Source organism: Astatotilapia calliptera, chromosome 8 (genome assembly GCF_964374335.1).
Source record: "Astatotilapia calliptera chromosome 8, fAstCal68.1, whole genome shotgun sequence".
Lineage (NCBI taxonomy): Eukaryota > Metazoa > Chordata > Actinopteri > Cichliformes > Cichlidae > Astatotilapia > Astatotilapia calliptera.
In genome coordinates this window covers 14,934,107-14,959,308 of record NC_137429.1, presented here as the reverse complement: position 1 = coordinate 14,959,308, position 25,202 = coordinate 14,934,107, and the positions used below count along the sequence as shown (strand labels likewise).

General features: G+C 41.1%; 1 protein-coding gene across 3 annotated transcripts in view; it reads right to left on the bottom strand.

Moving 5' to 3' along the window:
* svild (supervillin d) overlaps positions 1 to 25,202 on the bottom strand; it is a 47,676-nt gene that overhangs the window by 1,587 nt on the left and 20,887 nt on the right. For 2 of the 3 annotated variants that reach the window (XM_080305486.1, XM_026163056.2), the window contains exons 3-28: positions 23,688 to 23,722; positions 20,001 to 20,059; positions 18,022 to 18,119; positions 16,782 to 16,884; positions 15,051 to 15,640; positions 14,778 to 14,907; positions 8,531 to 8,678; positions 8,130 to 8,207; positions 7,896 to 7,982; positions 6,907 to 7,090; positions 6,649 to 6,821; positions 5,954 to 6,109; positions 5,627 to 5,763; positions 4,419 to 4,566; positions 4,076 to 4,221; positions 3,691 to 3,866; positions 3,152 to 3,287; positions 2,753 to 3,053; positions 2,396 to 2,550; positions 2,175 to 2,277; positions 1,827 to 2,034; positions 1,616 to 1,749; positions 1,304 to 1,459; positions 903 to 1,046; positions 486 to 598; positions 97 to 249 (exon numbers count right to left, since the gene is read on the bottom strand). In XM_080305486.1, the coding sequence (XP_080161612.1) occupies positions 97 to 249; positions 486 to 598; positions 903 to 1,046; positions 1,304 to 1,459; positions 1,616 to 1,749; positions 1,827 to 2,034; positions 2,175 to 2,277; positions 2,396 to 2,550; positions 2,753 to 3,053; positions 3,152 to 3,287; positions 3,691 to 3,866; positions 4,076 to 4,221; positions 4,419 to 4,566; positions 5,627 to 5,763; positions 5,954 to 6,109; positions 6,649 to 6,821; positions 6,907 to 7,090; positions 7,896 to 7,982; positions 8,130 to 8,207; positions 8,531 to 8,678; positions 14,778 to 14,907; positions 15,051 to 15,640; positions 16,782 to 16,884; positions 18,022 to 18,119; positions 20,001 to 20,059; positions 23,688 to 23,722 (4,051 nt within the window). Of the gene's footprint in view, positions 1 to 96; positions 250 to 485; positions 599 to 902; positions 1,047 to 1,303; positions 1,460 to 1,615; positions 1,750 to 1,826; positions 2,035 to 2,174; positions 2,278 to 2,395; positions 2,551 to 2,752; positions 3,054 to 3,151; positions 3,288 to 3,690; positions 3,867 to 4,075; positions 4,222 to 4,418; positions 4,567 to 5,626; positions 5,764 to 5,953; positions 6,110 to 6,648; positions 6,822 to 6,906; positions 7,091 to 7,895; positions 7,983 to 8,129; positions 8,208 to 8,530; positions 8,679 to 14,777; positions 14,908 to 15,050; positions 15,641 to 16,781; positions 16,885 to 18,021; positions 18,120 to 20,000; positions 20,060 to 23,687; positions 23,723 to 23,911; positions 23,984 to 25,202 lie in introns of those variants that run through there. The other variant, XM_026163059.2, reaches the window with a different exon arrangement.

The following is a 25,202-nucleotide window of genomic DNA, read 5'->3' as shown; positions in this document are numbered from 1 at the left end:
GAGCGGAAAAATAAATGTCGGCATTTATAACATTTTTCTTTATTTACTGAATTTAAATGTAACAAATAATTCTAATGGCCACGGAGCGAGTTCTACCTTGAAGTCCTGGTCTGAGAGGTAATCCTCCAGACGCAGAGGGTCCACTCCCTCTGGCAGCGGTTTCCTGGTCAGCTCCTCGATGGAGTACTGCTGCTTACTGAGCTTGGACAGGGCCTCTTTCACCAAGATCACTTTTTTGGAGAGCCCAGCCTGCGAACACAGAGGCAGAAATACTCTACTTTCTATTTTTTTCCACATTTAAGCTCAAACTCTGTCTTTTTGCAACACATTTAATCAAACATAACACCTGAATAAAAGGATAGAAAACAGCACTGCACTCTTGCTGCGATGCTTAGGACAAAATAATCTCCAGTTCAAGCTGTGACAGCTCCCTGACACCAACACTTCATAAGACAGACTGAAGTAAAAGACAAGCCATCACCCACCTTTGAAGCGATATTGGGGTCCTTCTCCCAGTATGGGAAGATGTTGGTGAAGGTCAGGGGTTCACAGCCTGCTAGGATCAAATAGGCCAGAGGGGGGCGCCGAGGATTCTTCTCTGTAGGTCAATGTTGTATTGAAAAACAGAAGGAAAACATAAGCCAAAAAAGAGACCAGACATTTAAGTACAGAATATTAGAGACTTTACATAAGAACAACATTACTCAGACAAACACGTTACTACGAAAATCATTCCTGCATGACTCGACTGTTAAAGTGAAATCTGTGATCTGAAGATTTTTATGGCCTCTCTCTTTGATTTCTCTTCTTTTCTTATATTTAAAAATGATGATGAAGTATTTGTGAAGAATATTGCAAAACTTTAAATAAAATGTTCAAAATGCTTGTGTGTGACCTCTGACCTTTGCAGTACTGCAGCACAGTTTCCATGGCGCACTTCCTCTCGCTGTCCCAGCGCATTTTCGCAGATCCGGTGCACTGTGTGTCTTCAGGCTGCCAGCCCTGCCACAGATACACCTCCATACGGTTGTCGAGCAGAAACAAGGCTGAAGAAGAAATAGTGATGTGATAAGATAGCAAGCCATAACATGATTACATTGAACTTTTGTGTTGCGTTTGAACTGTTGCAAAATATTTGTGATGCATGTGGCATAAGCAGGCGTTCCTCTTGATTCCATCTTTCTTCATATCTGTAGATGTTTGCTGAAGATAAGCCTGAACTTGCTTCGCTAACTTTAAACTTTCTTTAAGAACTGAAATGTAGAAATAACTGAAATGCGACATTGCTCGCAGCTTGTGTTACCTGGTTGTTGTGCTGCGTAGAGGTTCTCCTGCAGGAAAGGCATCGCCATGACTCCTTCTGCTACCCTGGCGGGATACAGCACCTCCTCCCCTTCAAACACCCCGGAGCTCGCACTTAAGCTGAAGAGCCGCGGTGTGTGGTTGTACTTTCCTGGATCTGCAACACACACACACACACACACACACACACACACACACACACACACACACACACACACACACACACACACACACACACATTATCTCTCTATCTACATATCTACATTCTGCTAAACACCTGGATAGTTGCTAAGCAGCGCATGTTGGGCCGTACCATCCAGCATACAGTCGTAGGCCTTCTTGTCTTTCAGACCCAGAGCCTTCACAAACTCCGCAGGTTCAGATCCTTCCTCCACCTCCTCCACTCTCACGCTGCTGCTGAGGCTCAGGCCTAACTCTGACGGATGCCTTGAAGACACAGACACGTGTTGATCCGCAGCCGCAGCCAAACATCCATTCATACATTTACACATCCTGTGCCTTACCTCTGGGTTAGTTTGTCCACTGCTCTTTTGGCCACCTGCTTGGCGCTTGCATGAGCTTTGCAGCCGTGCCACAAGTAGAGCTGGCCTTTCTCAGCATTAAGCAACACCAGGCTGCCACGAGAGCGCAGACTGCTATGCTGGCAGTCCACCTCCACCAGCAAGGCCTCTGACTCTGCCTCACCACGGACACAAAACAACCTCCAGGCTTCTGCAGAGGTGAAATGGACGTGGCATGCTTTCATGTTTTCTACCAGAACCACCTAAATAATTCATTCGGTTTATGAAGTATTGTGAAGCTTTAATCTTTTACAACAAGTCAAAGTTTCAACATGACATTTTTTTGGTTACCTGTGTTGTTGGTGTTGTTCTCTCTGCTGCCCTTATGGATGATCAGACCTCCCTGGAAGAGCTGCAGGAAGCAAGGAGGTTCTTTTCCCTGAGTCACCAACACCTGGAGAGCCACCCGCAAAGAAAAAGGTGAACAAAGCTGGATCTAAATTTACTTTCAACAAGCAGGGATTGTGATTCTAACACTTATTGTGGTTATTTTTGGTGCATCTGTGACTCACCTGTGACCCCCTGTGGCTTCCGAGCTCCACCGTCATGAGAGCGGAGGTTCCTTTCTCACTGGCACTGGAGTGGCGGCCCTGCCAGAAAAAATACGCAGCCCTCTCTCTCCCAGGACCTCCAGCGCTCAGCTCCCCAGGTTTCTGCCGCTTCCCCACTGGAAGAACAGAGCACAGAAAACCTTCTGCTTATTCGGTTCAGGCTTTCAGTGACATAACAGTCAGCTTTTCTTCACATGCTGTTCTGATGAATGTGTGCCAACATGGTAAGCATGTGAAGCCACACAAATTTATTATTATTATTTTTGCTCGCATCTTCTTCCACTATTTATTCTGAGGCTGTGCCAAAATGTGACTCACCGAGCGTGGTGACAGAGTACTTCCAGCGGATGATGTAGGCGTCGCCCTCGTGCAGCTGGCCCAGGCTTTCCTCAGGCACTTCCTCCTCTCCGTGCTCTCTTATGTGCCACGCCTCTACGGCCACGGTTGCTAACTCTGCCTGCCTCCCATCCTCCGTCCTCACCAGGCCGTGACCCCGCTGGACATTGATGCCCTCCAGAATGGTCTTCACCGGCTCCGGCTCATTGTTCAGCAGATCTTTAGCGTCACATGGGTGGAGCTCCAAGTCAAGTGGGGCGCGCACAGTGGAGTGGACTGGGCTCTGAGCAAACCAGGACACTTTTAATTAGCTTTAAATTTGTTACTTTAAAAAAAAAAAAAAAAAAACAAACCCAAACAAACAAAACAAATCTCCTCTACCTTAACTTCCTCAGCTTGAGCCGCTTCCTCTTTCTTCCTCTCAGCCCAGTCCAGGAACTTCTCTCTGAACAGGGACGTCTCATTGTGCTCTGACAAACGACCAAACAGAGCCCAGCTCGGACGACCTTCCCCTTTCCTACATGTCACACACATGAAAGTTACCTTTAGTATTTTTAGTGTCTTCTCTGTGTGGCTGTACATGCACAGTGAGACCACTAGGGGCTGCAATATAACTAAAAATCTAACATAGGTCTCCGCTTGAACAGACAATAGAGGTTTCTGGCACAACTTCACCTACTTCCAAAGTGCATAGAGAAGAACAAGAGTCTGAAGAGGTTGAAGCTCCAGCTGCGCATGCAGTTTAAAGAACAGCTTTATTACTTAACCAAACAATAAAGCTGTTCTTTAAACTACGTGTGCTGCTGAAGCTCCAAACTTCTTAAACCATTTATAGCTGCTTTAAATGTGAGATGACCACATCATGCATTTAAAAAGCACCCCACAGAGGACAGAATACAGGATTAACATGTCACACTCACTGAGGCGTGTTCTGGTCTGTGCAGGAAGCATCCAGCGGGTTGACTCTGCAGTGGCTGTAATCGTAGCTGCCGCTGTAGAGCTGTTTGCCTAGTTTGACGGCCACTTTTCTGTCGCTCAAGGGCACATCTTTCCCGTGCCACACGTACACTTCGCTGCCAAAATCAAACACCAACACCTGGTGTGAGACAACAGCAGCAAGAGGAAGGAGGAGAGAGAGACGTTGGTTAAGTGTTTACTGAAATCTCTGTCTTGACTTTTATGGACGTGTCCTAAAGATCTTCAGCTTCCTGTAAGCTTTTAAAGACTTAAGGCTTGTAGGAGAATGAAATGGACTGAGTTTCTATTCCACTTATCAGAACTTCCCAGACATATGAGTGACATCACCTCTTTAGAGTCGAGCAAGGACACACTTGGGATAGAGGCCCAGGCGTCTTCGTGAGGCACCAGCTTGTCTCCCTGGAGTCTGTACACGCCATTAGAGTCCACCACGCCACTCTCGTACAGCTCATCCTCCTCTGGCTCTCCCGCCCCTACAATCAAAAACAGGGTAAGCACATGTGTGTGGTGGAGTGGGGGCTCAGTGGTTAGACAGATAATCCTTCAAGAGGATAAGAGAAGTGCTCTAAGGAGAGTTTGACAGAATATCTACTGGTACTAGTCAGTATTATTAGAGATACAGATGTCAGAGACTGTGTTGGTGTTTACTTATGAAAATGTGTGCACGTACCTCTGTATTTGGTCTTTCCACCCAGCAGGGTCCAGAACTCTTTGGCCCATCTGCTCTCAGTGTTGATGCCCTCCTCCAGCACCGTCACCTGAGGGGCCTTACAGCCGAGGTCCCTCTTAGCCTGAACGAACGCCGCCATCTCCGACGTCTGTCCACACAAAGCACACGTTACAGCAAATACACAGCAGTCACATTTTTTTCTAAATGTGTAAGAGCAGACACATATTAGCTCATTTAATCCATCTGTAGTGATCGGACTTTGTGAAAATGAGAACACAAAGCAGCTACACTATGCTAACTTGTGTGAGAATAGCACAGGCAACACTTGTGGCTGTCCCACATTCTGCAGGCCCTACTCAGACAGGGCCCTCACCCAACCAAATCAAGTATCCCCAGTAGTGAGAAAAGAAATGATGAAATAGAGGTGGAGGAATCATCTGAACCTGTCTCAGCCGGTGTCTTATTAATTCAGCAATTCTCTAACCACAAGAATCCGTCACCCTGTAGTGTCAGCTCTCCAGCTCAGGCACAGCCTTTGATCTACTGATGAAATTCAGCTGATATAAACACTGACACCATTGTCTACTTACCTGTATATGTTTGAGGGTTCAACGTATCCCTGTTTATATATTTTATGTTTTTATGTTCAATATTTTACATTTGGAAACAAACATGTTTTAGGTTGAACTCCTAAAACCAAAGTGGTTCTCTGTTGCATCTCTTTGGTGTGATGATTGTTTGAGTCACAGATCAAACAGTGTAAAGACGTCTTTATGTCAGAGACCTTATTTTGGTTTCATGGATTTTAAGATTTTTGGTTGAGACCTCAGGATCTTCAGAGACAAATTTGTTAAACTCATTTTTCACGTGAAGATACTGACATATAATAACTGAAAAAGTTCACATAACATGAACGTCTGACAAGCTTTTTTGATTTCAGTGGCAGAAACAAGCTTTCATACATTACACAATGCAATAAACACGAGAGCAGCAGAGATCACCTCCCACGGGACAGTGTCCCTTTGGTAGGTATAGTTAAAGCCTTTTATAATCCGTTTGTTTCAACTCTGAATATATCAAACATCAAACTTGATCCTGCAGTTCATGATGGAAACAGCCCGTCAATGCACAACATTATCTGCTCTGAATCTCTTTGTTTTTTCAAATGTGGTCATTAGGGTGCTGATTGAGTGTGTGAGGTTCACTACCTTTGCTTTCTCAATGACATTGGCGAACTCTCCACTCCACATGTAGCAGTGCTTTGGTGTTATCAGAAGAAAGCAGTCACCACTGTTTAGAGACTGAGCTGTGGGCTCCACCAACCGAACCTGGACGTGCCTCCGGCCTTCACAAAGTAACAAAAAAAGACCTTTTACTTATTTGAAACATTAAAGGGATTTAAACTGTGGAAAAAAAGAAGTTGATTTACCAAATATTTTTAAGAAATGAAACAAGAAACATTTTACTGAACCTTTGATCGCTTCAATATTCAACACGTAATCATAGAAAGAGTTAATCCCCTCGTGTTTCCTCACCTTTGATGCGGATAAGCATGAGCTTATTGAAAGGAACTGCACTGTTATTGGTCACAACATCAGTGGACTTCACACTTCGCAGGTTCACCTTGCGAAAGTTTTCCTTGCTGGCCAGACCGGCCAAGGCAACGTCAGCCAGGTTCGAGTGTTTTGCCACTGGACAGGTGAGAAAACAAGAACAGGGACTCAGTTACACATCAGCTCTTGAAATATTAAACTGTTTTGAGGTTTTGATGATTTTCTGTTCCTTTTTCTAATTCTTCATAAACAAAGAGACGAGACACACTTTAATTATTTCTTTCATGTGAGCTATACTAGCACACAGCACACGTAGCTGTGGTGCTCACTTCCTCTTTTGTAAACTGTGAAGACGTCACTGTGGTCAGTCAGCAGAGTAGAATACTTGTTCAAGCAAACATCACACTAATATGATACAATAACCGGCTGGCAACAGCCCCACAGCTTTACCTGAACATCATTTTCATATTTTCTTCTTACATACAGTGTGTTTACGTTACGGCTGATTCACGACACAAACAAGAAATTCACTCTCCAGACATATTTCCTGTATAAAATAATTCACTGACTTTAATGTGATTTTTTTCTTTTTTAGAAATAACCCTTTTTGTGCTCCTTTAAAGCTATCCAAGACTTTCTGGCTATCTTGGGTGAGAATATACTGTTTGAGCACTTACTCCTCTCCACTTGGATCCTCTTGGTCTCCACGGTGGCTACGTTAAGCCTCTGCTCGGTGTAGACCTGCCTGATGTCATTGCGGGCAGCTAAAGCTCGCAGAGGGTTCCTGGAGCCTTGGTTCCTTCTGGCTGGTCGCACCGCTCGCTTGTGCTCTGCTACTGCTGAAGTGAGCCTGATGACAAAGTTTAAGACTTAAAAATATTATAATACTAAAAAACAAAGGACAAAAAACCCATTTATGTTTATTACAAACTTACTTTGGCGACTCAGTCGGGATCTGGCTTAGGTCTTCCTCAGTCACCACCACGCCGGTGTCCTGGATTGCTGAGGGCGAGACGGATCTGTAGAAGTTGCCGAACGTCTCTTCGTCGTCCAGCTTCATCACTTCTTTCTCCATCTCTGCTGTCACCTCGATGGTGGATGTCTTGCTTTTGCTCACACCTGCGCCCACAAGCCATAACATCGGCAAGAAGAAAAGATGGAAAAGGAAGTGCTACAAAGACTTTTTGTGCATAACATTTCTGGCATTTTACAGGTCAAAGGTCACATGTGGTGATGGATGTCCTGTGATGTCTATAGCTCAAATGCTTACACTAATTGAAAGTCAACTTTTTTTAATGTTATTAAATTAGTGTGTATTATATTAATAGGATGAAACAGAGAAGAGCTTACTAAACTGCACAGGGATAAAAATTTACTTAAAATAATAAACAGGGCAAAAAAATAGATGAATAGAAGGAAAAATAACAATTCTGCAATTTTACTTGTGCATTCATTTATTTTTGCTTTTTTTTTTTTTTGTTTAAATTCCTTAAAGTAAAAAAAAGCTCCAAAATCTTAATTTAATCTGAAAAACAAATGTTCTGCCAATCTCATCGTTTCCACTAATCCACATGGTGGCCCAAACATTTGTGTTGGCAGTTGCTCTGCGTGATTCTTAAATGCTTAAAAATATGTTCCTGTATGTTGAAGTGGTCAAAATCAGGTTTGTTTGTTTTTTGGCAAAGACACAATTTTTGTAGTTTTGCCTCAGCAAACGATCAGCAGTGGATTTTAAATCAAACATTCAAGATATGATTGAAATGCAGACTTTCAGCTTTATTTCAGTGGGTTTAACTACAGCTCTAGATTTTAACTTTGGAATGACACATTTTTACCAACTCGGTATAATCGTGTACTATACGATTGTGCAATACATCATCAAATTCAATACTGTGTACAATAATCAGAAGCAGAGAAAGTGTACCTTTATTGTGGAGCTTGTCTAGGAAGGACTCCAGCTTGTCGAGCCGTTTATCTCCTTCCACCTTGACATCAGATCGAGTGGAGATTTCTGTACAGCAGAGAAAAACTCATTTACTTTTCAGTGGATTTTCCAACTATCTTTTTCATCTGTAATTAAGTGGCAGTTTGAGCCATATTTAATCATGAATATACTTTTAAAAGACCTTTCAGTGAGGTATTAGAAAGATTTACAGACCTTCAAGAGGTTTGACGGGTGTTGCATTAGCCTTCTTCAGAGCTCGAATGGGTGACTCTTCTACTCCTGACACGAGACCTTGCAAAAAAAATAAAACGTTTCAGTATTGGTTATTTGTTTGTTTCTTTTTTGGTCTTTAAATTCAAATGTTTGGTTTTTTGTGACTGTCTGGACTACAGAGATATTTGTATCTACTTTACAACGAGTGCATTCAACCCGACGGCTTGGAAACGTCCTATTCAAAGTAGTACGCTTTGTGTAATCAAATATAGGTCGTCTGCGTCTGTTGGGAGGGTTGGATTTCTGTGTATAATGTTATAAGGGCTGCAGTTATTAGGATTGTTGTCAGTGGAAAACAATGAGCTTATTCAGGCCAACTAAAGCCCAGAGTATAGTCTCACCTTTCTTGGCCATGCGTCCAGCCACAGTGAACTGGTTTGAGTCGTTGGCCGCTCCTTTGCCTTTGCATTTCCACTGCTCCTCCTTCTCCTTGAGAATTTTCATCCTGTCTGCCAGCGACATTTTGGGCTCCACATCTACGTTGGATTTCTGTTGAAACATTCAAACACTTTCAGCTTTGTGTTTGTTTGTGTGTGTGTTTGAATGCAAATCTGTTAAGGCTTACACTCTGATAAACTGTGTACACAAGAGCAGACACACATGAAAACTTGGTGCAGTAACTATGAGAGAGAAAAAAGTGTTGCATCAGGAAAACAGAGACTCTGATGAGGGTGAAGGAAGGAGAGTGAAACACTCATACAGGCAAATATTACTCTGTCAGCGAGTTAGGAAAATTTAATACTGGCAACAAAAACCAAGACCTTTTTTTCTTTTTCAAATCCATCTCTCACCCATTATTCAGCACACCGTTTCTTCTGTGATTTACTCCTGCTGCCATTTTTGCACCTGAACTCGACCATTAAAAGGGAATCGGCAGTAGTTTACTGGCCTCCCTACAGCCCAGGAACTGTGTTGCGGTAATTAATGATTTTCCAGTCTGAAATATTTAGGTTGTTTCTGTCACACTTTTCCCATTGCTGTCTAATTAGTAAGTCACACCGTGCGCAATGTGTGCCTTAGTTTTTGCAGTTGATTACACACAGCTTAGTCAGTGACTGCACAGATTTAAAAAAACAAAAAAAACAAAAAACAGAATTAACTGCTAACCAAGCATGAAAGGTCATAAAAAAGGTCTACACGATTAGATTTTACATTCATTTATGCATGCAAGCTGTACGTACAGCATTTAAGCAGCGCAGGATGAAAGCTAATGTTTGGGATTCCCCACACCAAACAGCTGGAATGTTCTCGGCAGATGAGTAACGATCTGTGTGATCTGTTGACTCTTACTCTATAACTCATCGCCTCATTTTTACTGTAAGCTCAGAAACCTTAAACTCTTACAGATGCTAGAGGCAGCTTTAAAGAGAAAAACATATTTAGCTAAATTTGGGATTAACAGAGGTTCAAAACAAGCTGTCGGTGCAGTTTATTGTTGTTTTCATTATTTTTCTAACACTGAAGTGACACGAAATCATTTGGCAAAACAATTTGAAAAAACTACCATCTTCTTCTTCCAGATGTTTCGCCAAAGCAGATCATCTTCCTCCATCTGTTCCTATCCCTCGCATCCTCAATCACACCAACTCATATCATCCTTCAAGGCATCCATGAGTAAACGTCTAATAGCAATTTAAACTTTATTATGTACCATAAATGTACCATTAGGTCTCTCTACAGTTGTTGTTGCAAATTGCTAAGTACAGTTAAAAGAAAACGTATGCAGACACAAATCTCTGTGAGGGCAGGTTTACACTCAAGCACCACGTCAAGCCAGTCAGTTAGGAGACAATTATGTTTTTAGGTAACATAAAACAGAAATCAGAGATCAACAAAGTGCAGTCATCCAGTTAATCCTCCATTTTCTTTTTAAATACTTGGATTTACAGCTTCTCTCCCATGTAGATAAGACAGCGAGGTCCTGTTCAGTGTTTCATATGAGATAACAGACTTTTGTTGATGCTCCAACAGGCACAAAGTTGGAGACCCAAGGTCAGATCAGCACACTCCAAGAACAATCCATCGGGCATTATCTCATTACCTTCAGACATCACTTAGTAGGAAAAAATAATCCTTTTGTGAATCAAGAAAAATCATTTTTGATCAGCCAATAAATCGCACATCTATAGAGCACATCCAGTCTCATATTTAACAATATTAGAGATAAAACATATCTTTGGCCTCTGCTATATTTAGCACACTGAAATATAATAAATGTGCTTTTTTTACTGTGTATGAGAAAATGGAAAAACGAAGGGGGAAAAAAAAGCATGCTGACATGCTCAAACAATTATCCACCAAATCAAATCGCACGTTCTCTCTCTCCTTCCGCGTCTCGCCATTTCAACCTGAACTTTATTTTGTGCTTTCATATCGAATGTGCTGCCATATGTGCTCAAATATTTGCCTTACATGAGACAAAAGCTCAAAGAATTAAGACTGAACCATGCTGGAATGCACAGACACCTGGATAGGCTAATAAAGAGCTTTTCTACTCTAACAGACAAATCCCTCTAAAACATTCCTGCTCTTTTGCTCATCTCACACACTAAAGGGTGAGAGTTACTCTACAAGGTGTTCTGTGTTTTTCTTAAAATCACTTCAAGAGCCAGAAAGCCCGAATAAACATTTCTGCATACCAATAACACACTTTTGGACTACAGGACTAAGTAAAGTCTGCTTCTTGCAGTCAAAAACTACAACTTCAACCCCTTCCATATTATATTTCATGCCTGCTATAATACAAACAATATCTCCCTAATCACAAAGTCTTGGAACAACTCTCACACACTTGCACATTGCGATAGCCCTTCAAGCTAGCACGCTCCTCTGGAGTCAATCAGAAAAGGGAAATACCTTGGCCTGACAGGACCCCGGAGAGAGTGGAGGAGAGGAAAAGACCTCAAAGCCCCACAGGAAACCACTTTTCCACCCCCGCTTTACCGTACAGTGTGGGCAGCTTTTTGGGCGAACCACTAACACAGATATCAACCACCTGTAGTTCAGCAGACCGCATTCATGTAGCGAAAGAAAGTGTGTCGACAGCTCTGAGTTCTCAGTGGGACTCGGTGAGGGCGAGAGGCTGTCCGGGACACAAGTTGAGAAATACGAGCGAATGTTAAGCAGTTAAGTCCATGCATTGTATGTATGTGTGCACGCACACACAAACACACGCACACTCACCTGAAGGGGTGGGGAAAAGATGCCAAAGTCAAAGAAAGGGGAAGAGTCTGCATGTGAGGACAGAGGCCATAGGAACACAGCAAGACAGAGGAAACTAAGGGAGGGAAAATATAAGAGGAGAAGAAGAAAGGAAAAATATAACAAAAGAAGAATTAGAAAAGAAGAAGGGCAACAGTAAAGACAAGGATTATTTTTATAGCATAAAGTGGGTGAAGCTGAGACTGTTTTAAAAGCTGCATTAAGAGACAGCACATATGAGTCTCTGTCGATCGCTAATAGACTCTCTAATAGACTTTCTGGGAACAACACACATAAGTCTAATGACTAGTTAATGCACTTAAGTTTCTGTGTGGGGCCTGCACTGTCAGTGTGTTAGCTTGTGGAGGGATGCCAGACTGTTCTTTGTTAAGTCATCTCTGAAACATGAAACCCAAAAACTTAGCAAGCCTTCAAGGATTATACAGCAAACAATTTTAAACAATCTTCAAGAGTCAGTATGTTTTTGTAAAGGACACCTAAAACAGCTTGGTTTCTTATGTTATTAACCATTAGCTCGAAACGTGTAGCCATCACTCATTGCAATTTATGACTAACAGGCACAATAGACCCTCTTTAAATTAAATTTACAACAAAGCATCACTTTACAGCACCACTGTGTACAGATCAGCTTAGCAGGCTTAACAGGAAACATCTGGAGCCGATCATGGCCTGTACCATGCGTGTTACATTTTCTGGTCTTCCACATAGTAACCGAAGAGTAAAAACATCTGAAATAACTTGGCAGCGTATGAGATAAGAGAAAGTGTTTAACATGAAAACTCGAGTCTGACTGATTCTGGATTTTTGAGGCTGTGAAAAAAAACAGATCTATTAGACAGGATTCTTTGGACAAACTATGTGAACGCACATGTCCATTTACTCAAAGCTTTCCTCTGTCTGAAATTGAATCACTAGACACTTTATTAGATGCATATGTTCAACTGCTTGTTCATGTAAATAACCAGCCAATCACATGGCAGCAACTCAATTCATTTATATATGCATACATGCTTAAGATGACGTGTGCAAGTTTAAACTGAGTATCAGAAAGGGGAAGAAAGGTGATTTAAGTGAATCTGGACATAGCATGGTTGTTGGTGCCAGACAGGGATTTGCTGTGATTTTCCCAAACAGTCATCTCAAGGCTCAGGGAATGACATGAAAAGGAGAAAATATCCAGTTAGTGGCAGTTCTCTGTGTGAAAATGCTTTGTTTATGTCAGAGGTCAGAGGTGAATGGTCCGACTGGTCTAAGCTGATAGTTTCAAAAATTACCACGTTATAGGATGCAGAAGCGCATCTCTAAACATACAACACATCACACCTTGAAACAGATGGGCTACAGCAGCAGAAAACCATACTGGGTGGGGTTCTCTGCTGTTGGCATCTGTTAGTGAAGAAAAGGAAACTGAGGCTACATTCAGAGGGACTCACCAATACTGGACACTAGATGCTTAGTCTCATGAGTTTCAATTTCTACTGTGACATTCGGATGGTAGGGTCAGAATACGGTGTAAAAACCATGGAAACATGAATCCATCCTGGCTCAAAGGTTCAGGGTGGATCAATGGTATGAAGTCAACAGATCACAAACTGATAGAGTACCTTAGGGATGTAGTGTAACATGAGATTTGCATCATGGATGCAATGAACTTGCAGCAAATATGTGATGCCAAGGATGAAAATCCCAGAGGAATTTTGAAGCATCTTCTTGAATCAATCCCAAGAAGAATTAACGCAGTTCTGAAGGCAAAAAGTGCGTCCAACCCAGTACAGGCAAGGTACAACTAATGAAGTGTCTGACAACTGCTTGTGCATCTGCTACATTTCAGACAACTCATACCCCAGCGTAGATATATCGGCAATAGGCCAATATCAGTTGGTAATATTTGTCTGGCTCTAATGAAAACCGATGACCTTTCCACATGAGAGAGACATGTTCCACATGGGAGTAAATGCCCGATGGCTAATGCAGACATGACACTAATGCCGGTAATTTAGTCAAACCCTGTATTAGCTGCATCCGTGACATAAGTTGGTTTCCCAGACCTCTACAGTAGCAGCCACAATAAACAGTAGGTTCCAATTCACAAGCCTCAGACAGAAGTAAAGGAAGCGATCCAGAGACATTTCAGACACCAGCTTGGCACCCGTTCATGCGTGCGAGTGTTGAGGATGCAGTTTTTGTGCCATCACTGGAAATACACTAAAAAAAATTTTTTATGGCTTTAGCATGGATTTATCAGAACGAATAAAGACCACACAAATATGAAATGACATCATGCTTCAGTATTTGGGGATTTGCTCAAATTTTGGCTGCTTGCACTCACTCATAAAGTGGCTTTTTCCAGACCTGGATTTGTTCTAACGTTAGCTCATATTTGGATGAACCCAAACCAGTAATCCCCCGAGAAAAAAACACTGATCTTGACAGACACCCAGCCAAAAATAAAAAATAAAAATATATAAAGAAATATGACATCATTTCAATCTTAAGAGTCCATTTAACCGTTTTGGGGATGTCCATGCAGAACACACTGGATTTTTTTCACTTGTGCAGTATCATCCAGTACAAGCACTTTCAGTGGACTGGTTTTTGTATGGTGTAGTCTTGTGTTTCCACTTGAATACTTGCTTTGTGTGGGTGGTCATGTTTTTGTAGAAAAGAAGAGCGTGTAGAAACCTGCATAAACTTGCATCACTGCCAAGTACGACAGTTGCTTTAGCATGTATCTACTAGACCGTTTACACTGACCTGTGCAAAACCGTATGATCTGGATGTTTATATATATTTCTGAGAAATGAAAGTCTGTTAAGAACAAAAAAGCTAACCCTGTGGAGGAAATTATTGTTTTAACTTAGAGAAGTGAAGAAGAAAGGAGAGTGCAAAAGCCAACAAAGGAAGGAAGCATAAGCTTGGAAGGCTTGCAGGTGTTTGGTCATGGTGTAGGATTTTATTTTTACAAGGGGTAAAAGGTGTGTCCTTCATTCTCTCTGGCAGGCTAGCTAAGCCCTGGATCTCTGGCTTTAGCATCGCCACTCCTATATCCGCTGCACCGCCAAGCCCTCCTGACCTCACACCTCTTTGGCAGCAATTCAGGCAAACAAGCTGATTCAGCAAAGGAATACATGTGTCCGCAGCCAAGTCTTTTCTTTGCCTTTACACAAAACTGATGGTAATCTGCAACATATGGCTGTTTTTGCTCATTACCACCCTTTTCCCAGTGAAGAAAAAGCCCTGCAACCCTGCCAACACAATAGCCTCCAGCAAAAATGACCAATATAAAGTTTTGTAGAGGTGCAATTTTACAAAGTGAACAAGTTTGCGACCAGCAATCACATATTTGTTCAGTAAGTAAAAACTCACCTTTTTCTTCCAGGCACCTTCAGCATCTTGGAGCTGGTTGAAGCGGTCAGCCAGTGACGTCTGGAGCACCTGAGATGGCCTCGCCTTCTTCGGTGTGTCCTTCTCACCTTCTCTACCGAGCTCAGCCAATCTAAAAAGAAAACAAGACACATGAATCCTTTTTGCTTCTCTTTAAAAGTCTGAACCTTTCAGTAATTTTAAAGAAGTTTAAATTTCCATCTTATGCATGATATTGATTTTTTTTGTCTCAATCATGTTTCTCCACATGCTGACCTCTGTTTGAATGACGAGCTCTGACTTCCATCCAAACTGCTCTCGAGCTCCTCGACATCTTCTGACATTGTGGAGGACTTCTCCAGGCTCTCATCAGGGGAGGGACTCCGCATCTCCTCATAGCTCCCTCCACCGCTACTGCTGCTGCTCCCCCTCTGATATCTGTTGATACTGATGCACCCTCCGTCTGGGAACTCATCTGTTAATGACTCATCCTCTTTGCCATTTTCCCCATTAACCTCTTCTTCCATCTCTTCTTCCTCCTCCTCCTGCTGCTCCACCTCTTCCCGCTCTTCTTCTTCTTCTTCTTCTTCTTCTTCTACCTCCACCTCCTCCTCGTTGTCTTCACTCTGAGGGTGGCTTAGGGTGACACTACTTTGTTGTGCTGGAAAACGGTCAGGCATGGAGCCGTCGCTGTGGTCTGACTCCACACTAGTAGAGCGGCTTTTCTTTAGGATTCCCTTGATGCCTTGAGGCCCCGAGTCTTGGCGCTTCAGCACAGCGGCAGACTGGCAGGGAGGACTGGGAGGGGGAGAGGCGTCTCTGTTTCTGCTGAGTGGGAGAGCTCTGTCAGAGTGGAGACTGGAAGACTGTAGAGGGGAAACAACACAGAACGGTATTTTTTAATTTATTTTTATTAGCAGCCATTATAATATGAAAAGAAATACAACTTTTAAATCTAACAGCTTTCTCAGTTTTTTGGCATTTATAGTGAAAATCTATTTTTCTTTCTCCCTCTCTTCTCCATATTTGTACAACCTAATACAATCAACACAAAGACAGATTCAAGTGCTTACTCACTGCTTTCAGTGACCTACTCCCACGTTAAGGTTAGTGAGTCACATTAAATATGACGATGACTTAGCCTCACTCCCCCCCCCCTCTAAGAATGTCAACATATCAAATACGGATATTGTCAACAAATCTGAAAGAGTTTTTTGTCTTTTGCAATATAAGGAAAAGATTCCGATAGAGAAACTGGTGTCAGAAAGCAAAGCTTTTTGAAAATATTAGAAATTCCAAGGCCAGACCATGAATTTCTTCCCTGCAAAAAGAGGAGGCATGATCATGTCTTTAATATGCTATAACTTAGCAAAAGCAGCTGTGACAGCAGACGCTAAGAGGTCAAAGGTGATGAGAGGGTGCTGATTTAGGAAGAGACGCACAAAGAAGTAAGACTGCAAAGCCAGCTGGGTGTAAGATTAAAGTCCAGTGCTAATTCGGTGGTCTCCTTTAATGAACTCCAGAGTTCGATATGTGTGTGGGCATTTACACGAAGAAGTATGTGTGTGTACTTCATCTGATTACTTTCGAGAATCAGTTTGAGTCACGTTATAATATTTTGTCCAGATGAGGGATTTATAAATCAAGTTTACAAAAACAAACTAAACTAAACTAAACTAAACCAGACCAGGAAAAAACAAAACCAAGCAAAGAGTTTTGGAACTAGAAATTGCAGATGTCTAGAAATAGGATATTATTAAATCCGGTTCTTTTGGATTCTTTAGAGCCAAGAAAGACACGGCTGAAAAGTGGTCCTTTTACTTTAAAAATTATCTTTATTTTACATATCCGGGGTATGGAGACCTGACCACAAAACACACAACCCAGAAAAGAATTCACAGAATTTCACTTTTATAGGTTTGCCTATCGACTCATGAGAATCACTTCTTATTTTTATATACCTTCACAGTTTTATGAGTGCATTATTTTTCATTTTGGTAAGCTGACCTTTTCCTCTGTAGTGGCAGTGTCCTCATGTTGCTGTTTCCATGAAGGTTCGTCTGCAGACTCCTTCTCTTCCATGACTTTGCCTGGATCAGGTTTATGGAGCCTATAATATATCAGAAAAAAAAAAGACAGAAATCACAAAGATCTTAGAACAAAATTAAACATTATATAAATTTGCTGGATTAAACTGGCAACACTGATATGACTTTAAGCTTACTATAACATAAGGCTGCCACTGTGACAGCTTACATGGTGAATCCACAGTAATAAAAAGGAGCTGATGATACTCTCACTGTTTGTATTTTATTAATTTATAACTTAAGAAGCTCTTGAAACAGTAGTCTGATGTCTTTGAAACTTCAGTCATGTTTAATATGTGCATGTATGAGTATAATGTATACAGAAGATATGAGATTACATACAGAAGACATGTTAGCACAGCAGGCTTGCCCCCGGACTGTTCAAACCTTTTATTTGTGAGGGGCAGCCAATCAGAAAAGAGGTGATGACCTAAATAGACTTGTTTCAGACAGCAGCTAATCTGAGGGGGCAACACCAAGGTCCAGTATAAGAGAAAAAAACATCCTGAAATCATCTGAATCATGCAAAGCTACTCAAGAAGAATAAAAATATAGATGCAGGTGTAAATAAGAATCTAACTATTATTCACTATACATGTTGCAGGCAGTGATGAGGTTTAGTTGGAAATGGTAATGCACACACATACACACTGAAACAATTCCTGACTTGGGGAGAAGCTGAGAACAGTTTGTGGGATTCATTCAAACTCCACATGGACCAGAAGGGCCAGGAATGGTTTCAGTTATACCTTAAACTGTCCACACAGTGGTTACAGTGCTAAGTACAGTGTGGCTCTCACTGCAGCAGCTATTAACTTCAATCTGGTTTGAATCACTGTGGCTACCACTGACACCTGAGTGCTTGTGTGTTGATGCATGTGCACGAGCGTGCGTGCGTGCAAGACAGAGCAGTATTAAAGGCAAGCCCTGCAGGTTTATCTGGTTTATCTCTGCAGCTGTTTACAACATTAGACAGCCTGTAATTACCTCTGTGCTCCATTCAGTCTGCTCGCCCTGCATGTCACCGTGTTTCAAGGTATATCTAACTATTAATGTTGTGCTGTATAATGTATCACAGCCCACAAGAAAGACACTACAGCATTTAAACGGTTAATATCGTTCATCTAATAAAAGCGTTCGACCTGGCTGGAATTGCTTACCTCGTAGAGGTTTCCTTTTCCTCACTGTCGATTACCTGATGCTTTCCTTTAACATCAACTTGTCGGCCGCTGCTTCCATCTTCCATCCCCTCCACCTCCTACAGGTAAAGAAAAAATGGAGGGAGTAGTATCTTAAAGGCTAGGTTTAAGTTTTTAAACACATACTTCTGAAGTCCTACGGCAGCTGTAAAGGATTTCTTGATATAGGAAGTAAATAAATGAATGTGGCTCCACCTCCCTCTATTTGAGAAAAGCAGTTAACCCCTGCAACGCAAACAGGGTGTTCCAGGAAAAAAAAGATAAAAGGAAGTATGTGATGTCAAAGAGCAGGTATGACATATTCATCCACCCTGTGTACGTGCAGTGTGAGAATTAAAAAGAAAGGAATTAGCTGGGCTATATTTTTCATGTTAATGCAAGGGAACCGCTGAGGCAGGTTTCTTGTTTGTGTTGTTTCCAATTCTGCTCGTGTGCTTATTTTAAATGCTAATAAAACAGCATTAAGAAAGTATGACTACCTTTAGACTGAACTATGGTAACTCTTCACCCAAGCTCGTAAACTAACAGGTTGTATATGTTGTGTTGTAACATAATAGCATCAATTTACTCATCAAACTTGCCAAGAAAGCAAAAGTGAAAGGATTTACATGTCTTCCTTTATATTTCTGTCTAATCGCCAGATTTGTTTTTTCTTTAAAACCTGCAGCTGTGTGGGACCTTTGTCAGTAAACACTTTACTGAGCCCTGAGGTAACCTGGTGAAGATAAGTGGATCTCCAGCAGTGAGGAAATTAAACTCCATCGAATTAGAGAATTAGAGGCTCCTTACAACCTAGGCGATGCTCACTGATTACAAAGAAGGAACACATTTTTCCACCGGGGAGGATGTGCTGCCTTCTGCAGAACAGATTTTTATACATTCAGGAAATTCAGTCAGGAAATTCTAAGTATAAATGAGCTGAATCTCTCTTTTATTGCTTCCATCCGAGCTGGAAGACATGCTGTAACCTCACTCCTACTCTGTCTCTTCTGATGGAGACACTGACTCACCTGCTTTTTTCAACAGGAGGAGAAATGAGTGATAAGGGAAACGTGAAGACAGAAAATGGGCATCTGTCACTGCTGCTGACAGTCGAGTGAGGCATCTTAAAATAACAGATCTAGGTCAGAAGAACGGATGGAGGTGGGGGTGGGGGTGTACTGTGATTTTCAGTTGGGCTCCCAAAGAGAGGCTACTTTCCCAGCAATTTTTTGGTTCAAGCAACTTGCTGCCATCTGGGTTCACTTGGCCAGTCTTGGCACCGTCCCTAGTTTGCAGGCCCAGTTAGAACAGCTATTTACATCAAACATCATGAAACCTAACCACTTCTGAAACCTTAGCAGCCTGGGAAAGACCAACACTCAGTTCATTTTAAGAACACATGTGAAACTCTCCCATAGGATTGAGGACATTATCGACATTTTTGTTTGAGTGCATCTTTTTATTTTTCCACCACCAATTCCACTGCCTGTGTGAGCTGAAGTCATGACTTTGGCCAAGCATGCATCCAGGTGCAGGACATCTCTGTGCTGTATGGAAAGGCTCAATTTGTTATTAATGGTGCAAACCTCCAGAGGGGAGTTGGAGTGCACACCAGCTGCATTGGAAAGCTGCTGTGAGTAAATCAGCAAGGGGGCTGAAAGGGATAAACCAAAGACAAACGCACCCCCAAAAAAATAAAATACACATACATTGCAGTACATACGGCAACTGTTCTACCACTAAACGAACAGCTGATTGCCTAACCTTGATTTCCAATCTGTCATCTAAAGCTCATAGCCTTTTATTTTCATGAATGGATTTGATGTTTGTTCCCTAAAAAGGTGCCAGGTCCTTACAACGAGGCAGTAGAAACAGATTTATGTGTCCACAACAAGTGCAAATATATACAAACAGACAAATGCATGAAGTGAGACAGATGGCAAACCAAAATACCGTACCTTAAAAAGAGACACGCTGGAAGTTGCACTTCTCTTGGAGTCCACAGGCTTTTTATCAACTAAAATGAGCACAGCGAATAAAAGAGTGAGAATTAATTGCTCCACAAGTGTCTTTCTTTATGCCAGTGCAGTAAAAAACGATCAGTGGGAGTGTATGCAAGGGAAAATGATTCAGGACAGTGTGTTTGGCACAGAAAACATTGCATTTTTAAAGCTTGTACAAAAGTAGACATAACAGGTAATTTAATGCATTACACACCAATCTCTCTCTTGGTCAAAAAAAAATAGTCATGTCAAAGGGCTCATGAGCTCCACTGGCTTCAGGGGGAGTCTGAAAAGTCAGTGGGAAGCGCCACAGTGAATTCAGCGAGTCTTTCAATAATGCAACAGTTCAACATCTGATGAGAGGAATACGTTTACTTGAGCATATGCGTTAGAGAGAAATAGAATTGGGTCTCATGTGAACTCCCTAATCAAGAACAGCCCTGAGAATATAATCTTCTAATCTTAACAAAAGGAAATCATTAAATTTTACAATACTCCAAAACAACACACACTTCTTAAGTCAACGCACTTAAATTCATCCCCGCACTCTAAATCTGTTTTTATCGCCCCGACAATGTGACATTTTTATGCCAAAATAACAGCACGTCTCTGACAAACTCACTGTTTCCAATGAAAGAAAAAATAAAAAGAAAGCTCCACTTTTAATTTATGTTTCCGAGCTCCCCTGCTGTCGAGAACATAGTGTTTCATCATCTGAATTAAATCATGCTAAGCATTGCAGACTAGTGACTCCACTCAGACTGTACTCTTATAGCTTTGACTTTAGTCCAGTCTTTAACATCATCACCCATCCAAGATCCAAACTAGAGAGAGGGAAAAAAAACTTCCACTGAAGTTTAAAGACTCGTCAGGTAGAGTTTCTTACAGGACTGCGATCTTTGTTCTACTGTTGATGCCCAGGTCAAAGGCTCAGGTCAAATGTAAATAACAGCCAGGCACTACTACTTTTAGCTGCTCCCTTGTTATTGGGGGTCGCCACAGCACATAGCTCCAGATGTTTGACACCAGATGGCCTCTCTGACACAACTTCAAAGCAAATTTCTGTCACTGTCTGGAATTAAACCAGCAACCTTCTGCTTGACAAGTGTAAACAATCACACTACAATACCAGGGAACATCAAAACATCAGATTTGTAAAATCAAACTTGCAGCAGAGGTGATGTTTAGCCAGTATCAGCAAACATCAAATGGAGTATATTTACTGTGGTGGGCATCACCTATTTTGTAGAGTTTAATAATTATGTGGGTATCAACAGTGCTGCATCTTGGTTAGGTATTAAATTTGAACCAGCTAGCTGTTTGCATACATGCATTACTGACTTGATGAGAGGTCAGAGAAACCTTTGATGTAAATACAAGAGGTGTTCTGCCTGAGAATCGACTCTTCTGCCAACATATCATTTTTTAATGTTATTCTGTGAATATTTTGTTCCCAAAATCAAGATTGAAATGAGCTGTTTAAAGCTATAACATGGTTTAACTGAAATAACATAAGTAATGGTCATGTAATCCTGTTGTTTCCCAGCTGGGGTACATTTAGCTGGGAAACACAATGATTCAGTGTCCTGTTGGTGTTGACAGAAAAGAAAAGTCACTCAATACTGAAGAATATGGCAGTTTGAGACAGTCAGCAGAATACTGCCTGCAGCTTGTTTCATGCTGGGTTTTAAATTTCAAACCCTCTCATTACAGATCAGACCGAGTTCACTGGAGAGAAGTTACAGCTGGTGCAGGGAATAAAAGCAACACCAGTGATAGCCAGTGTGTGTGTGCACCTCAGTCAAATACACTATGGACACAATAGTGCTATCATTTATAATTTATGCCTGCAGTGCACCTTTTACACTGAGCAAGTCCAGGTTAAAATTTGTTATATGTTAAAATGAAAACAATCATGGGAAGAATATATTTAGCTCCATTTCTCTTCTCTAACATATGATTTTCATGATTAAATAACAACTTTTAATTAAATCTAAAGCTAACTTCCAGAATTCAAGCACTAAAAAAAACAAGGAAACATGATCATTGTGTGTGCCAATAAGATGCTACACAACATTACTCTGCTGTGAAACACTAAAGTAACTGTTTTGCTCACTGCACAATTCTGAAAACTTTCACCTTCTACTTTCTTTGTCTAACCCAGCACTTACACTTATCTCTAAATACAAGGTAACCAAACGGAAGGGACAACAAACATGTAAGCAGAGAAATACACGGGTAAGTGGGCCAACCATGGACAAAGAAAGGCATGGTCACAGATTGTTGCATGCATCCACACTAAAACACCTCAAGCACTTATCTGCACAATGTCATACAAACACACCTTTAAACATGTCTTTTGCACAACCCACTGTGATTTTTGCACTTTTCTATTTCTTTATTCTGTGTCTGTATCATTCTGTTCTGTCTGGTGTTGCACTGGTTATTTGCAATTTTTGCACACTTTGTACTTTATGTAGTCCTGTCTTGATCGTCTGTTATGTGTAGCAGCATGGTCTTGAAGAAACGCTGTCTCGTTTCACTGTGTATGGTACAACTGCACATGCTTGAAATAACAAAGCCACTTGACTAGACTTGAAAAAAGTGTTTTTGTTTAAAATGTGGCATTTATACTACATTTATGGCTAGCATCCTACTTCCTGTATGTCTTTCACATCCACTAACAACAGTCACTAAACTGGACCTACAGACCGTGTTTATGCTGTTGATGCCTTTTGTACCATTTTAACAAAACATCTTAAAAGAAACAAACAATGTGCTGCTTGGTACAGACCATCTAAACAGGTTTATGCTTCAGTTTTAATAAGTAAAATTATAGTATTTTATCAGTCTGATACTTAGCATCAAAGCAAAGACTGTATATGTGCCTGTGCACTGCTAAGGCACATAAATGGTTTATGAATTCCTTGCTAACCAAGTTTGCTGGCATTAGCTGATTTAGCTGATGACTTAGCACTCCACCCTCTCATTCTAATATAGAAGCTTCCAGATGGCAGCAGCCCAAATGCTAACAATAAAGTGTATAATTCAAAGTACAAAACCACTGGATGATATAAAGTATAAAAAGGGTTATCAGCTAATAAACTTGTTTATATTGTCAATTATATCAGTTAGTAATATTTAGAGGAGAATAATAAGTAAACAGAAGATAAAAAATTACTTCTCCGTAGCTTCTTTTCCACAGTGGACACAAATAATAATCCTTGTAACTATACTTGTATGTAAGATATGTTTCTGTGTTTTATCTACACACCTTGGACACAGCTTTAGTTTGTAAAGCTAGCTGGTTAGCTGTCTCATCAAGTAAATGACAAACAGCTTCTCTATTTTATTTATTTATTTATTGGAAAAATATCAGTTTAGAAAACCTAAAGCAATGCTTTTTTAAATTATACATCAACCACAAACTGAGCAAAGAACATTTCAGATGTATTTTTCTTCACTTCTCGATAAAAGAGTATTAAAAAGCCAACGTCTATAAATCAGGAAGGTAATCTGACATCAGCAATGAGCTCAGTATTCCCTTCACACTGAGTAATAGAACTTGAATGAGCTTAGTGATAAGGCAGTGTGTGGAACAATAGAGGATCAGAGCGCAGTGAAAGTACGAGTTCATCTTACCCTTTGGCTCCTCTGTGTCATCAGTTTCCAGCAGCCTGGGAGACAGAGAGAAATGAGGTCACTCTCTAATGCAATAAAGAGATGACAGAAGTTACACGTTTTTTACAAGTGATGCTGGCAAACAGCACAAAATATATGTACATCCCTCTTAAATACACTATTATAGTCCACATATGCACACTTAAGTCTAAAATAAATTGCAAGAACTGCAGCAAGCAACTTACTGCGTCTCATATGACATAAATCCATTTACTCATGCTGCTCTTCCACTCCCGTGTCAGCTATGATATAACAGCAAAGCCTTTCTTGCATCTGAAGATATGGCCATTCATTTCCAAGTAATGGGCGTTAAAAATGGATGGGGACAGCAGCTGCCTGTGGGGTAGCAGCAGTGATGTAACAGGAGGAGGGGAGAAATGCTTTAATACAATGGAGGACATCTGCAACGGGTCAAAGGTTATTGGAGAGAGGGAAGGCAGAGGCTACACAAACCCTAGTTCATTTCAGATGCATCATTCAAGTACATCCCACTGTGCTTCATTAAAAGCCCGCAACCACACACTGTTGTGAGAAAGTGAACCTCAAAGTTCACACTATAAACAAGCAGCAGCAAGCTCTTCCAATTAACTGCATCACAGAGTGCTTCTTGAGAACGAGGGAGTGTGGGTTTAGCCTCTACTTTAAGAGTCTAAACTCTTAAGTTCAGTTGTTCCTTCAGTGTACATTTGTCACCAAATACTTTCTGCATAGTGGAAATAAAAGGAATCTGAGATAAGCAAAAGTAGTAGTTTTAAGCAAATAAAGCTGATTAATTGGCTGGTTTCTTCCAGCCCTCTTTTCCTCAAAGACAGACTTGACACAGTTGGATTATTATCAGGATTTGATAATCTTCCTAAAGCTATTTTGAGCAAATATGGCTACAGATGAGCAAGTGCCAGGTACCATACTATAATCAAATGTCAGTTTATGAAAGCTGCCTATGCCCATCAGTCCAAAATTGATAGCATGCCACACCCAGGCATAAAGGATGTTTGTTTCCTCCTTTTTCTTATTAAGTAAGCAGTATATCTTCTTAGCTGACACTTAATGTTAACCGTTTACATGCACAGGAGCTACAACTACACTATGCAGCTGCAAAAGGGAACAAAACAACATTTAAACATTGGCTTGGACTCCGTATTATTTCGCTTTTCCCTGTACTGCTGTAATTTGTGGGCCTAAAACTACTACAGAAGTGTTTTTTTATTGCAGTTTCTTATGAGTAATTCTTGGCTTGGATTTGTTTACTACACAAACTTTTGTCAGTTCTTAACAGCCACGCTTCCTGATAGTTTTGTGAAGACATCATGCTACACTGGCCAATATATTCTTTGGCCTGTATTTATGTAGTTAACAATAAACTGAAGTGATGCAATACTCAAAAATCTCTGGCTGCAGAGATTTAAATTTAACACAGACGTATAAAACCTATGTTGTGTGTAAGCAAACCACGAACCCCTCTGAAACTATTCTCCG